The 14,252-nt window shown below is 36.8% G+C and overlaps 1 protein-coding gene across 1 annotated transcript in view; it reads right to left on the bottom strand.

Moving 5' to 3' along the window:
* The window catches only part of NPAS3 (neuronal PAS domain protein 3), an 841,230-nt gene that overhangs the window by 652,125 nt on the left and 174,853 nt on the right, over positions 1 to 14,252 (bottom strand). The window contains exons 3-4 of the mRNA XM_055555517.1: positions 5,268 to 5,512; positions 5,109 to 5,159 (exon numbers count right to left, since the gene is read on the bottom strand). Of these exons, the coding sequence (XP_055411492.1) occupies positions 5,109 to 5,159; positions 5,268 to 5,512 (296 nt within the window). The remainder of the gene's footprint in view (positions 1 to 5,108; positions 5,160 to 5,267; positions 5,513 to 14,252) is intronic.

Genomic DNA, 14,252 nt, shown 5'->3' with positions numbered 1-14,252 from the left:
GCTTTTGAGTTCCTCTTCACTTGGGATGAGGCAAATAAAACAAGAGTCTAAACTAGACAGTCAGGCTCTCAGTCTACTGAGGGTAATGGAGTTAAGAACAGGAACCAAGTTTCCATCTTCCCTCCCATTCTCCTAGGGCTATCCTGTGTTTAGTCAATCAGTCGCTTCTGACTTTTTGTGACCCCATGGACTCTAGTCTGCCAGGCTACTCTGTCCATGGGGATTCTCCAGGCAAGAATACTGGAGTGGGTTGCTGTGCCCTCCTGCAGGGGATATTCCCAACCCAGGGTTTGAACCCAGGTCTCCCACAGAGCAGGTGGATTCTTTACCATCTGAGTCACCAGGGAAACCCAAGAATACTGGAGTGGGTGGACTCCAGGGCATCTTCCTGACCAAGGAATCGAACGGAGGTCTCCTGCATTGCAGGTGAATTCTTTACCAGCTGAGCTACCAGGGAAGAGTGATAGGAAGCTCTGTTTCAGAACCAAAGGAGTCACCATTAGGCATTTAGCTGTTTGAAAATAAAGACTACCACAGGTTGATATACATGCCATGTACTGCTTCTAAGAATTTTCATTTTACATGACTTTTTAATAACAAGGAATATGACACTTGCCCCCAAACATGAATGTCACCTGGGAGAGGTAACAGTGTCAGCACACAGCAAAATGCCAGAAGAGAAATCAAGACCTTTGAGCTGCTTAAACCAAGAAGGCCTATCACTCAGCCTGTCTTGGAATCTCTACCTTCTATGGAACTAGAACCATTTTATAAAATACTATTCATATCTCAGAGACAATCATTATAGTAGTAATTCAGTGTTATTCTGAAGAATGTCCTATATTCATTTACCCTACATGAATAACAAATGAATCCACTAGACATCATTGCTTAAGTAACAGTATGGTCTTTGGCTAAGAATAGATTCTATGTTGCTTAAATAAAGACCTGAAAGTTTCTCCTCTCAGAAACATCTACATTAAGTCACATAGATACTTGAAATAGTGTAAGGAAATTCCATGAAAATATTCAAGTTCTTCCTTAATATGTCCAGTCGATTTCAATCACGAGTTGTCTTGCATAGTTTTCAACTGTTCCCTTCCATAAGCTAAATATGTCTTGTATTTTACATACTGTAAGATTGCGGCCTGTTACACATATAGGAAAATTGTTGTTAAAAGCTGCAATGTTTACAGTGAAATAAAACTTATGCTTACAGTGGTAAATATTCCTGGATTAACAGAGTTGCAGCAGACACAGATATACTCCAAAAACTGACTGAAGTCTGTGGTATTAGAAAGACAGAAAATTTATCTAGTTTTAGCAAATGTCAAATCAGCAGCCATTGCTTTGAAGATTAATAAAAGATATAATGGCTTCTAGATAGCCTCTAAACAGAGACTACTATGAATGGAGAAGTGATTTACCAACAGTCACCACAATGAGATTTCTTTAAAGGTTACAATCATCAGTTATTTAGCTGAAACACTGCTGAGAATGCCTGGTCATTTCTTGAATAATGCATAATGTTCATTGTAGATTTGATCTGTATTATAACAATAGAGATATTTCTAAAATAATGGAAAAAAACTATCTGTTACCTTCCAATTGCTTAACATATCATTTCCATGAAGTAATTGACTCAGGACATATTACACAATGCCACCTGAGTGTGCTTTCTGCAAGCATAACTTGCAATAATCTGTACACAATGGGCATCACAAAACAAACTCATCAACCTTTATAGACTTTTAAGAAAAGATATGATGAACACAGGGCAGAATAAAGAACCTTTCTGAAGCAGTAAATTAAAATAATTAAATTTCTATGTAGTTGTTTGGGACAAATTTAAATTTAAGCTTTGAAATTTAATTATTAACATGAACAACTCATCACATTAAAAAGATGCTGCCTACATCATGTAAGCACTTTTCATATAAATTTCCATATGCCTTTAGGTTTATTCAAGAGACTGCTTGGAGAAGCACGAAGTATAATGTCTACTGTTTTATTGTTGGATTATGAACTGCACTTCACATGATGCTGCAGGCTATTTATATAAGCTTGTTTATCCATATGAACTTCTTCAAGGGCACAACATAGAAGACCTTAGCAAATTAAAATGAATTTCTTTTGATGTTGTTGTTTCATGAATGTTTGATCAGAATGAGTAGCAGGTTTGCATTAAAGAACTAGAGGAAAGCAATAAAATATACATATATTGTACAGCAGAACCAGCTTACTGAAAGCGCCCATTGCATTCCTAGCAACCTTTGAGAGCCAGAGTAAACAGTATCAAGTCCCCTACTTTCGTACAGTATAGACTTCAGTTCTAGACTATCATCAGATTTCTAATAGAGGGAATATACATGTGCCAACTGGATGATCTGTGATAATCTGGATAAAATTTTTTAAATAATAAAGTCTGGTATATAAATTCCAATCTTCCCACTTTTCTCACTGACATCACCATGTTCCTCTATAGACTGAACTTATCCTATGAGCAGAGACAGTATTTTATCTTATTTTAATCCATCTTCATCATTAGTATTTACATAGTTAAGTTGACTGGAGGTCACAAAAGAAAAATGAATTATTAGCCATAGTCCAAAGCTAAGAGCATTTTCACCTGGATGATGAGATAGAAATCAAATGATGATGATGATAGAAATCAAATATTATTGCTAGAAATAATATCTGAAAGAGCCCTAGACAGAAAAGCAAAACAATGGGATTCTAATTTTAGATCTTCTAATATTTAACTGTAGGAGAAGGCAATGGCACCCCACTCCAGTACTGTTGCCTGGAAAATCCCATGGATGGAGGAGCCTGGTAGGCTGCAGTCCATGGGGTCGCTAAGAGTCGGACACGACTGAGCGACTTCACTTTCCCTTTTCACTTTCATGCATTGGAGAAGGAAATGGCAACCCACTCCAGTGTTCTTGCCTGGAGAATCCCATGGACAGAGAAGCCTGGTAGGCTGCAGTCCATGGGGTCGCACAGAGTCGGACACGACTGAAGCGACTTAGTAGCAGCAATACTTCACTGTAAGCCCTTTCTACATCATTTCCCTCACCTGTAAAATGAGGGCTTAGTTCTATATTATCTATAAGTATGCATCTCTAAAAGGCCATGATTCCAAAAGCAAGCAGAATTATCACATTGTAGAAGAATGAACAGGGCTTCCCTGGTGGCTCAGTGGTAAAGAAACCACCTACCAGTTCAGGAGACGTGGGTGTGATCTCTGGGTCAAGAAGATCCCCTGGAAAAGGAAATGGCAACCCAATCCAGTATTCTTGCCTGGGAAATCCCATGGACAGAGGAGCCTGGTGGACTATGGTCCAGGGTGTCACAAGAGAGTCAGACATGATTTAGCGACTAAACAAGAGCAAGAAGAGTAGACAGACCATGGAACCATTAGACTTTTCTACTTTGGCAGTAACCACTACCAAGGAAGCCTATAAACTACCAACTCTCTTAAAGAAAAGATGGAAGTAAAAGATAATTATGTTAAACAAGTTAATATAAGTTCCTCAGTCAATGTATTTCAAATTGAATAAAAAGATTAAGAATATATTTTATATTCTTTTGTGATTTCTAACCTGCTACATGTATCCATTCATCTTACATGATTTGGAATAAACACAAAGACAACCTACTAAATAAACTCTTAAGTATTTACTAGGATTATACTCACATCCTCAGCTTTGGAAAATTCCCATTTTAGTATCTGGAACATGGACTGGTATATTACCAAGTTCACATCAACATTCTTAAGGGTAGAAGGGCTGTGTAAGGAAAGCATGAATGTGCCTTGGTCTATTTGTCATGTGCTTCCTCATATTGACACCCTGCCCTTGAGAACTATCTGTGTTGTATGTTCTTCTCAACCTTCAAATGTCATTCTTATACTTAGAGCAGGAGTCTGTGAACTATGGCTTGTGGGCCAAACTTGGTGGCAGCTGCCTGCTTTGCAAGTATGGTTTTATTAGAACACAGCCATATCTTGTTATTTATATTTGTCTATGATTGATTTCATTATGCAATGGCAGAGTTGAGTACTCCCCTCAAACTAAAATATTTACTATATATGGCCTTTACAGAAAATGTATGCCAACCTCTGCCCTAGAGAAAAATAACCTGTTACAATTTGCATTCAAATTTTCCTTCTCTAATAAGCATAAGAAACAGAATCCCTAAGTAACGATAACAAAGATGCAAACAGATTCACACAGGTACCTACATACATATGATTACACCTCTTAGCATAGAATTATCAAGTCACTGCTGTTGAACTTTCATTTTATTTGAATCCTATAAGAAGTTATAGCTTCCCCCAGTATCCTTCCCTACAACAGCCAAGAATACAGGGACTTCACAGGTACTCATCAAGGTATAATCACATAGCTAAGAATCTAATTCCTCCCCCAGAGAAGGCTGCCTGCAATTCCATCCCATGTCCAGTTATTCCATGCTCACCAAGGGCCTAGATACAAAGTTAAAGCAGAAAAACCAACAGATCCCATTCCATGCCTTGAGTGATACATTGTTAAAGAAAATCAGTGGCCAACACCACATGTACATCAATAAACACATGCATGCATATTCATATACTTAAAATCTCATTAGTTATTAGATGTTTCAAGAGCATGCAAGAAAATAACCCTCTTGAGTATCAGGGTAAAAAAGACCTAAAGTTTTAATAAATTTTAAGGGTAAGTACATTCAGATTGGGAGCATAAATACATGTTTATATTTATAAATTGTAGGCATTATATATAAAGAGTTGAAACAATACATAGATTGATCACTTTGTTAGTCAATAAAACCATTATTCAAAATGCCTGCTACAACTGTACTCTGCTCCTTGCCTCTCTTTGGTAACTAAAATCAGAAAATGTTAGTCCTAACCTTTACCAAGTATTCTCTTAACCACCCACCACTTAATAATAATTTGCATGTATTAGCATAACATAAGTTAAACCCAAGAAACATTTTAATGTAAGTCATTCCATTCTCATTTCCCTGAAACCTTATCTAAAGCGATAGAATATTTAGGCTGACAGACTTTTTGAAAATAAAATAGAAATAGAAGAGGTTTATTTCACCTTCACATGGTGTCTTTCTCATGCAGAGTTCAGATTTCCACAATTGTATCCCTTTAAAGGATTTGATATGCAGGAAAAGAAGAGAGGATGATGGTAAACGTTTCATCTCAGAGACACCAACAGACCACATTCCAGGATCAACAGAGGCTGAAACCTTACCTTTTACTGATGTGTTAGGTGGAGGGCCTTCCATTCGCAAGTTCCATGGAGGGTCCCCCTGGTTAGCAAAGTCCCTCATTTTCAGGTAGCTGATTGTAAGTCGAATGATGGAGGCCTTGTCAAGCTGGCTAGTGATGGCTGCAGGAAGAGGCAACAACTTGGCCAATTCATAGAACTCAAAGTTTTCTTTTCCCCGGCGGGACCGGGCAGCATCCCGGGACTTCTCCTTTCTCAATGCTTGTAAACTGGAATCAAAGAAGTGAAAAAGTGCTGTTTAGAACGTGTGATTCTGTCAATCAGATGAACACTGCTTTTCTTTTTACTTCATCTGCGCCCGCCCCTCCCCGCAACCAGCAAAATCTACCAAAATTTTCTTCAAAATTTCAGGGCCACGGTAAAAGGAGTTCCAGACAAAGACTACTAAAACCATAAATTCTACCTCTGGGCTTATATGCCATAAACTCATGTGCAATGAGTAAAAACAGTTTGCTTGTTAAGTTTTTCCCTCCAATTACCCATGTACTGAGATATAGTCATTGTTTTTGAGACATAAGATTTACAGGTGATGCTTGCTATTATCAGCTATGAGCAATTTAAAAGATGGTGATTATAATTACATATCTGCATGTGTGAGTGTATGCTCAGTTGTGTCCAACTCTTTGTGACCCTATGGACTGCAGCCTGCCAGGCTCCTCTGTCCATGGGATTCTCCAGGCAAGAATACTGGAGTAGGTTGTCATTTGCTCCTCCACGGGATCTTCCTTATCCAGGGATAGAACCACATCTCCTATGTCTCCTGAACTGGCAGGCAAATTCTTTACCACTGAGCCCCCTGGGAAGCCCATTTATAGATCTATTTTTAAGCTAATGGCTTTGTTCATTCAACTATTAGCACTCTGGGATCTTAAACCCTCAAAAGTGTAGTTGCTCAGTCATGTCCAACTCTTTGCGACCCCATAGACTGTAGCCCTGCCAGACTCTTTTGTCCATGGGATTCTCCAGGCAAGAATACTAGAGTGGGTTGCCATTCCCTTCTCCAGGGGATCTTCCCGACCTAGGAATTGAACCCGGGTCTCCCTCATTGCAGGCAGATTCTTTACCATCTGAGCCACCAGGGAAGACTAAACCCTCAAAAGGACACATTTTAAAAAATGTTTTCTATTACCATCTCGAGGAACAAAGGCTAAACAAAAACACAGTCCACAGAATTAACAAATAAAATGCTGATGTGCTTCCAGCCCTCAATAAAAATCATAACCTTCAGTCAGATAAAGAAAAACTCCCATTGAAAATGATGATTTCAATGGAACTTTATAAATGCACTGGTAATTGGTTGATAAGAGAATACTTTAATTCTTTATTAAGGAGCATACATTCATAGATGGATAGATTCTCTAAGATATTAGAGAATAAAATATATCACCCAGAAAAGTCAAACTTTAAAATAATATAAATTTAATGTTGAAAGATAAAGCCCCGTATGGGTTATTAAAATTTATAAACATTATAGACATATTACTTCACAGAAGAGGCAACAGGTGGGATCCAGCATTTTCCTTTAACTATTTATGCACATTTCTGTTTGAAGTTTGCTCGCATTGCTGAGGGCAGAATCTGGCACAATTGAAGTTATATGTGAGCATCTGACAGGAGAAATCCACCTACTCTGAATTGTTCTGTTTTGTGTCTGATGACAAATAAAATTCAAAATCAGACTGTGATGATAAATAATTGGGCATTTAGAGTATCAAGGTATTATTAACATCATATATAAGTATCCATTTTATTGGGCTTTGAAAGCATTTAAAATCTTTGAATCTAGCATCCTGGTTTCCCCCAATATAAAGTATCAAGAAAGAGGAGCAAGACCAGAGGAACAGGTCAAAATGAGTCGAGTAGTATGGCTTCAACCTCTTAATATGAGCAATAACATTCCATATTACCTTAGACCATATCTGATATTGTTCATAGTGGAAAACTGTTTTCACTGCAGACACTTCAGGTGTTTTACCGAGTATCTATGTAATTTAAGTAACTCCATGATGTTTGGGTCAAATACTTGCTAGGCTAATAGCCCAACAGGTTTCATGTTTACTCCATTAATAAAATATTCGCCCTTAGCCAGTTAATGTATTTCTCAGAACTAGACCAATTAACACTACCATTTTCAGAGTCAAAGCAGTCACAGGTGACAAATCTTTGTCCTGATATCTCTGGGGATAATCTTCAGTGGAAACATCACTAATTTATAAGGAAAAGCTATGTCATTTTGTTTCCCAAAATTTTAGCTGACCTCCATTCAATTATTCAAATGCTCAATGTGGCTGATTGATAACTAGGTACACGGAAGTAAGAGATGCCTTAAAGTCTAACCAAGTACAAGTAAAATCTGAATCTATGTCAACATCTTAGGATAAAACAATGATTCATAGCCCTCCTCTACCCCCATATAATAAAAGTAATCTATCTAACACCATTTAAGTCAGCTGCACCCAAAGAACGATGTCACTTGACGTGTTTTATCTGCCACTTGTAGAGTGCAGGGGTTCAAGTTCAGTGCTTTGCTCTTTTTGTGTTCTCATAATCGAATACTACTCCAGAAGGTGGGCTGAACTTATATATAATTTCTTTTTTTTTTTTTTTTTTGGTCCTATAAGTGACTATGATGGAGCTCTGGAGCAAGGCTGCTAACTCAAGGGCTTGCAGGGTTAAGGCAGGGAATGTCAATGAGTAAAGAGGCCTGATGCTGACTGTGGAGAACTGGAGGATGACAGCCCGGGCAAAGGAAAGCGTATACAGTTTTTGCCTTGTGTGTGCTGCTTTGGGGGAAGGCTTGCATGTGCTGCCAGATTTCAGCTACTGCTGTTTCTAGTAAACAAAAAATCTGAATTTTTACATAGTATTTCCAAGTTTATATTACATTTTAAGCTTATGTTAACTAATTGGCATTTTTGAAAAGCATGCAAGCCAAATAAAACATGCCATTTGGTCAATAATGGAGCAGGGACTCATTTTACAATTGGGTAATAATTCAGGAGGTCAATTCTGCCAGAAGTTTCACATGGATGTTATATGTAATTTTCCTTATATATGTCATTCAGTGGTCACAAATGGATTCATCTGATACCTAATCAATATTACTAACATTCATAATGGGAATTTCTCTATTCACCTGAAGTCAGTAGAGGATTAAGCAATATTCTGAAATTGATATTTACTGTATGGGCTTATCCATAACCTAAGGAAAAAAACTAATCCTAAGGTAGAAAAGCCAAAGATCACAGGGAGTAGCCCAGTGGGCTCCAAGGGTGAAGCAGAGTGGAGATGACGTCTTTTGTCCACTCAGGGAAGGTGGGGTATATGGATACTAATGCTTTGGGGTTCCTCGCTTAAACACTGCCCTCTGACACTTGGCTTTTCTAAAATAGCACTTACTTTATGTATTTCTATATATTATCTTATCAGTTCTTCTTCTCTATCACTCCCCCCCTTTAAAAAAAAAAATCTCTTCACACACACTGTGTTACCCTACCGGAGTAATCTTCCTGTCCATAATCTTAATAACAAAGGGTTTCCATGACTCCCCACCACATCATTATGCAGACACCACAGTACAGAAGATTTCCAGAATGAGGGCACTGTGTCTGTAGTAAGTAGTAATTGGTTTTGAGGGCAACAGCAATAAAATACAGTCAAAGGATTATAAAGGTTATGGAGATACTGATACAATAGATGAAGCTAAAGACCTTAAGACAATGACAGATTGTGGATTAATCTTTTGCCTGCTTTTGTGAAGTAGAGCCTAGTTAGAAGTAATTCTCAAACTGAATTAAGGACTACATTAAAACCTAACCTAAATTTGCATTTGTACATTGTGTTCTAAATCAAAACATTACAGTTGCATTTCTAAATACTAGAGAAAGAATGGATTGACTGTGAGTAAATGTTACTGCCTGATCTCTGCCACCTAAAATATGACTAAGTAGTAAGTTACTTCTTGAGCCCAAAATTCCCACTACTTTAATGCTCTTCCACTTAGACTCTGAATAAGAGAAAATCCTCCACAAATCAAAATTTTAACTCTGTGATGACAACAGTATCATCTTCATTAATAATTACCACCAACAGCAAATCAACAACCATTTTCAAAGACACACATACATATCTGAAAATCATATCCAAAATAATGCATATATATATATATTTGAGGGTTTATTAAAAGATTCTCAAATTTTCAAAAGGGATCCATCACTCCATCCAAAAGAATAATGATCTAACATATAGAATTTCTTCTTATAAGGATTATAAAGCTGGATTCTGCTCTCTTTTTGCCATTGATGTTGCTAGAATTAACTTATCCTAAAAATATCCTTGGTAAAAAATAATACTATTTAATGTATGTTTTCACTCAACATCTTTAAGCAATTTTTACACATTTATAAAGTTATACCTTTAAGCATATACCTAACAAGCAATCAAAAAAGAGTTTACTAAGAATGAAGATTCAGCAGTCAGTATTTGTTAAACATAAAGTTCTTTTTTGAATCCTCCATGTATTTTAAGTTCCTTTGGCAAGCTGTATGTTTCATGGAAAGAGTTCCAATGAAGGAATTCTGAGATCCACTTTGGCCATTGTAGACATTATAATTCTAAGTCACTATGTTGAACTTCAATTTTATCATCTTAGATCATGAGGATGACAAAAAAGTAGCATTTGGCAAATCTTCTGGGACCACTGCAATAGCTCATATGATAATTTCATAGTAATATATTATAGACTATAAAGAAGTGAACCTCCCTTGGACAGTTCTATATTGCAACAGTTAAGATAGTCTGTAAACTCTAAACATGGTAGAGTCTCCTTTAGAGCTTTACAACAAAGAATTTTAATAAGACTGAAGAATGCCTAAATGTAGTCAACCTATACTTAAGCTTTCTTGGAAGCACAGATGTTTGGAGCAGGGGCTCCATGTCCACAGCATCACACAGTTACTAGCTGGCAATCTTGGACAGAAGTCTCGGCTTCTTTGGACCTCAATTTCCTCATCTGGGAAACAGACATTATAGTAGAACATACTTCACAATATCTTCAAAGGAGTAATTGAGCTAATATATGTCAAGTGCTAAATGCCTTGACATATATTACAACTGCCATGCTGTAAATGTTACATAAACATGGAAAGTGAAAGTGAGAACGTAAGTTGCTCAGTCTGTCCAACTTTATGCAGCCCCATGGACTGTACCCCGCTGGTTCCTCTGTCCATGGAATTCTCTAGGCAAGAATACTGGAGTGGGTTGCCATTCCCTTCTCCAGGGGGTCTTTCTGACCCAGGGCTCCTGCATTGCCAGGAGATTCTTTACTATCTGAGCCACCAGGAAAGTCACTATAGGCACTGACTACTATGATAATAACTTTATACCTAGGAAAAAGCCTGACTGTTTTAATCTTAGTACCACATCTGATCACCACCTTGTTCCTCCAGAATTCTTTACAATTTTCTTTTAACTAGTAGCATCTACCTATCACTATTTTTCATTCAGGCTATAGTTTCTGTAATTCTAAATACCTATGTTTTTTACTCATTGTTTCTCAAACTCCTTTCTTTACTGCCACTTACGACTTTCATTTTTTAGCAAATTTTACTTCCCATATAGTGACAGTAGAAATTAAATCAGAGGGCTGACTTCTGCTTGGTGATAACCCTAAAATTGCCTATTTATTTAAATGCTTCCATGTTCTCTCATGATTCTCACTTTCTTCAAGTTCTGTCTGCTGCCTCTCTCAGCATGTCTTCCACACTAGCAGGAGATGAGGGTAAGTGCATGAATCCCAGAGCCTGTGCTTAAATCCTGGCTCTATGACTAATTACATAATAATTAGTAAATGTGAGCAACTTACTTAACATCTTTTGCCTCAGTTTCTCACCTGTGATATGTGATGATAATACTGCTTCATAAGGCTCCTGTTAAAATTAACTGAGGTAGTTAAAAAAATATTTATAGTGGTGCCTAGGACACAGTAATACTGTATAAGATGTGTTAAATCAAAACCCAAGCTCATGTCACACTAACTGTTGTATGCTTTGAGGTCCTTTATAATTTATACTGTGTTCTCACCAATAATATTTCCATCTACTGGTTCTGGCATACCACACCGTGTACTTAAGTGAAATAAAACTACTTGATTGCAGAGATATTGATTTTTCATTATGTTCCTCCTTACGCCTAGGTCTACCTGTCTTTTACTATAGGTATACTCAATGACTTGTTCAAATAAAAAATGCATGTCTCATTAATGGAAGATGAAATGTTTATAAATAAGTTATTTCCTATGCTAAGAATAATAAAGGATCATTTTTTAGTTCCCTAAAGTAGAAAAAACTGACATTCAAAATTGACAAGCAATTTTGTTTAGAGAGAAAAATGAACATCCAAACAGTAATCAAGGGAATGGGTGGGTTACTCAGGAAGACTGTGAAAGCTTCTATGGAAGACTTCAAAATTGCAATGATAATTATTCATCAGAGAGAGTATATGTGTATTCCTAGCAGGAAGAAGATCTTTCAAAGCATCTCCCAAAACATCACAAATCTGAAAGCTCTGTCTGTCAGGCAAAGCTCCAAATCCAGGACCATGGAGAGCTCACCCAGAGCATTTGGAGCAGGGAAGAAATTTGGAAGGACAACAGCAGTTTCCAGTTCTAGCCTCCATACTGGGGGCAAGGCTGAATCGTGAAACTCTACTTGAGCCAGAAATGAGACAGGAAAAAAAAAGGTAAAAGAAAGTTTTGTTGTTTCTTTAAAAAAAAAAAACACAGGCAGTGCCACTATCATAAAGCCAATATTATGAAATTGACTTAGCACATGCTATCTCTCTGAAGCTGTCTCAGAGTTGGATAAAGGTGTCAGTTGTTCACTGGGACACTTGTCCATAGTGGAAAAAACAGGTAACTTTGGATGTGATGACTCATTAAAAGAACTAAGTTGTCTCTTGCGGTTTGTCAAATTTAGCTTTGCAAAATTCAATTTCTTTGGTTTCCTACTTCACAGAAATGGTGATAGTGATTACAGAAACAATACAGTTGGATATTTACAGAATATAACAGAGCAGAAATATTAACTGTCATGGAGGAACCAACAGAAGTAAGTCACCTTAGTCAAATGTTTCTTATTCAACGACTTCTTCACAGCCAGATATCTATCAGCTATTTTTTAATACTTTATATTTATGGAATGATTTCTTATATGGACATTATCAACAGATCCATACTCTCTCTACATAAAAATCCTCTCTCTAAGCCTCAAAGTTAACACCTTCATGTAAACTTTTACACTACAATAACTAGTCTTTATAAAAGAACAAGGCAGGTTTTGGTCATTAACTCTAGGGGAAAGGAAAAGTAGGGTAAAAACCACTTTAAATTTTACCTTTTTAAAGTACTTCTAAGGAGCCAGACAGGCAGGTGTTTTTTTTTTTTTTTTTTTATGGATTTTCCTACTTGTTTTGCTTAGGAGAATCCAGCACTAGACTTCTACTATTTATCAATTAATCTGGCATGCAGCCTCAAAGGAAGAAGGTCGACCTGTATTAAAAATGCAGCCATCAAAAATTCATCAAAGGCTGCAGCATTTTAACTCATGAACCTTTGAACACCTGCATACTTGTCAGATCTCTGGTCATAGTTACCGGTGAAATCTATAGTTACTCCAGTACCTACACCTGCCCTGACATGAGCTGAATGAGGCAGCTTCCCAGGGAAAAAGTACAGTAAAGATTCTATAAGCACTGCTTGCCCTTCCTTAATTACTTTCAATAAAATAGTCCACCACACATTGGCATCACAGAGAGTTCAAAGTCAATCAAATCAGTCTACTGCAAAGAATAAAAATCTTTCAGAAGTATTTTTCCCCCATGATTGTAAATACCACCTTTCTTACAAGGTAATATAATTGAGAAATGCATAAAAAACTGTTATCTGGTAGGATTATGTACAACATAACTCCCAACCCGAAATCTTTTAATGCTCTTCAAGAAAGGGTAATAATTTCAGAAACCTTCCTTTAATGTGTGAAGAAAGCAGTATAGTACATACTGGAAGTTAAAACTGGAACCTTCAAGTTCAAGGTAAGAACTCTGCTGCTTAACTAATGCACTGCTCATAGCTGTCATCATTAATTTATGTTAGCCTCTGTAAACATCAAGAGTATAATAGGCCAATTTCACAACTAAATATAGATGCACATTTTGCCCTTATATAAATGGCAGATTGCTGCTGTAGATCATTGCTGCAGCAACACGTCAGTAAAGATGCACTGTTTGATGGTCTGATGCTCACACAATATATAAAACCAGTTGTAATGGTTGTTTGGAAGCAAAGTGTAACATAGCAGCAAAATTTCATTTGTTCCACAAACTCAGGATATATTAAGCTTGGCTGACAAAGACTGTTTGATGTGCTAAATCAGTTTGACCTTCATTCTTGCCTTATTTTTCTCATTTAACAAGTGAAATTACCATTATTTTTCCCGCATGTAAGAAAATATCATGAAATTGATTGCTTAAAAACATTGTCAAAAACATGTGCAACTGCTAACATGCAATAAAGTATTAAAATCAAGATGCATCTTTAAAATTTTTAAACTATGATATATTCTGATTGAATAACCATGACCTATTTTTGACTTGTGGTAAAATAGATCCAAAGAGTAATTAAAGCCATTCCACTGAATGCTTTCCCTCATCTTCAGAAAATGCCTTGTGTATGTTTGAACTTAATAATTAAATTAATTGGTTTTAGCCAATGAGCATTCTTATTCTTAACACTTTAAGTAAGAGGATTTAATACCAGAATGAGTCATTAGAATAGTAATAAAGAAAGCTGAGAGGTCCGCACAATCCTTTTCAACCAGTGTTCACCTTGATTCAAATAACCCTTGAATGAACCACAGCAAGACCCAACTATTCATTGCATGCTTTGGTGTCTGC

Source organism: Bubalus kerabau, chromosome 19 (genome assembly GCF_029407905.1).
Source record: "Bubalus kerabau isolate K-KA32 ecotype Philippines breed swamp buffalo chromosome 19, PCC_UOA_SB_1v2, whole genome shotgun sequence".
In the NCBI taxonomy this organism is placed as follows: Eukaryota; Metazoa; Chordata; class Mammalia; order Artiodactyla; family Bovidae; genus Bubalus; species Bubalus kerabau.
The sequence above is the reverse complement of the archived record's forward strand: the minus strand, read 5'-3'. Positions and strand labels throughout refer to the sequence as shown.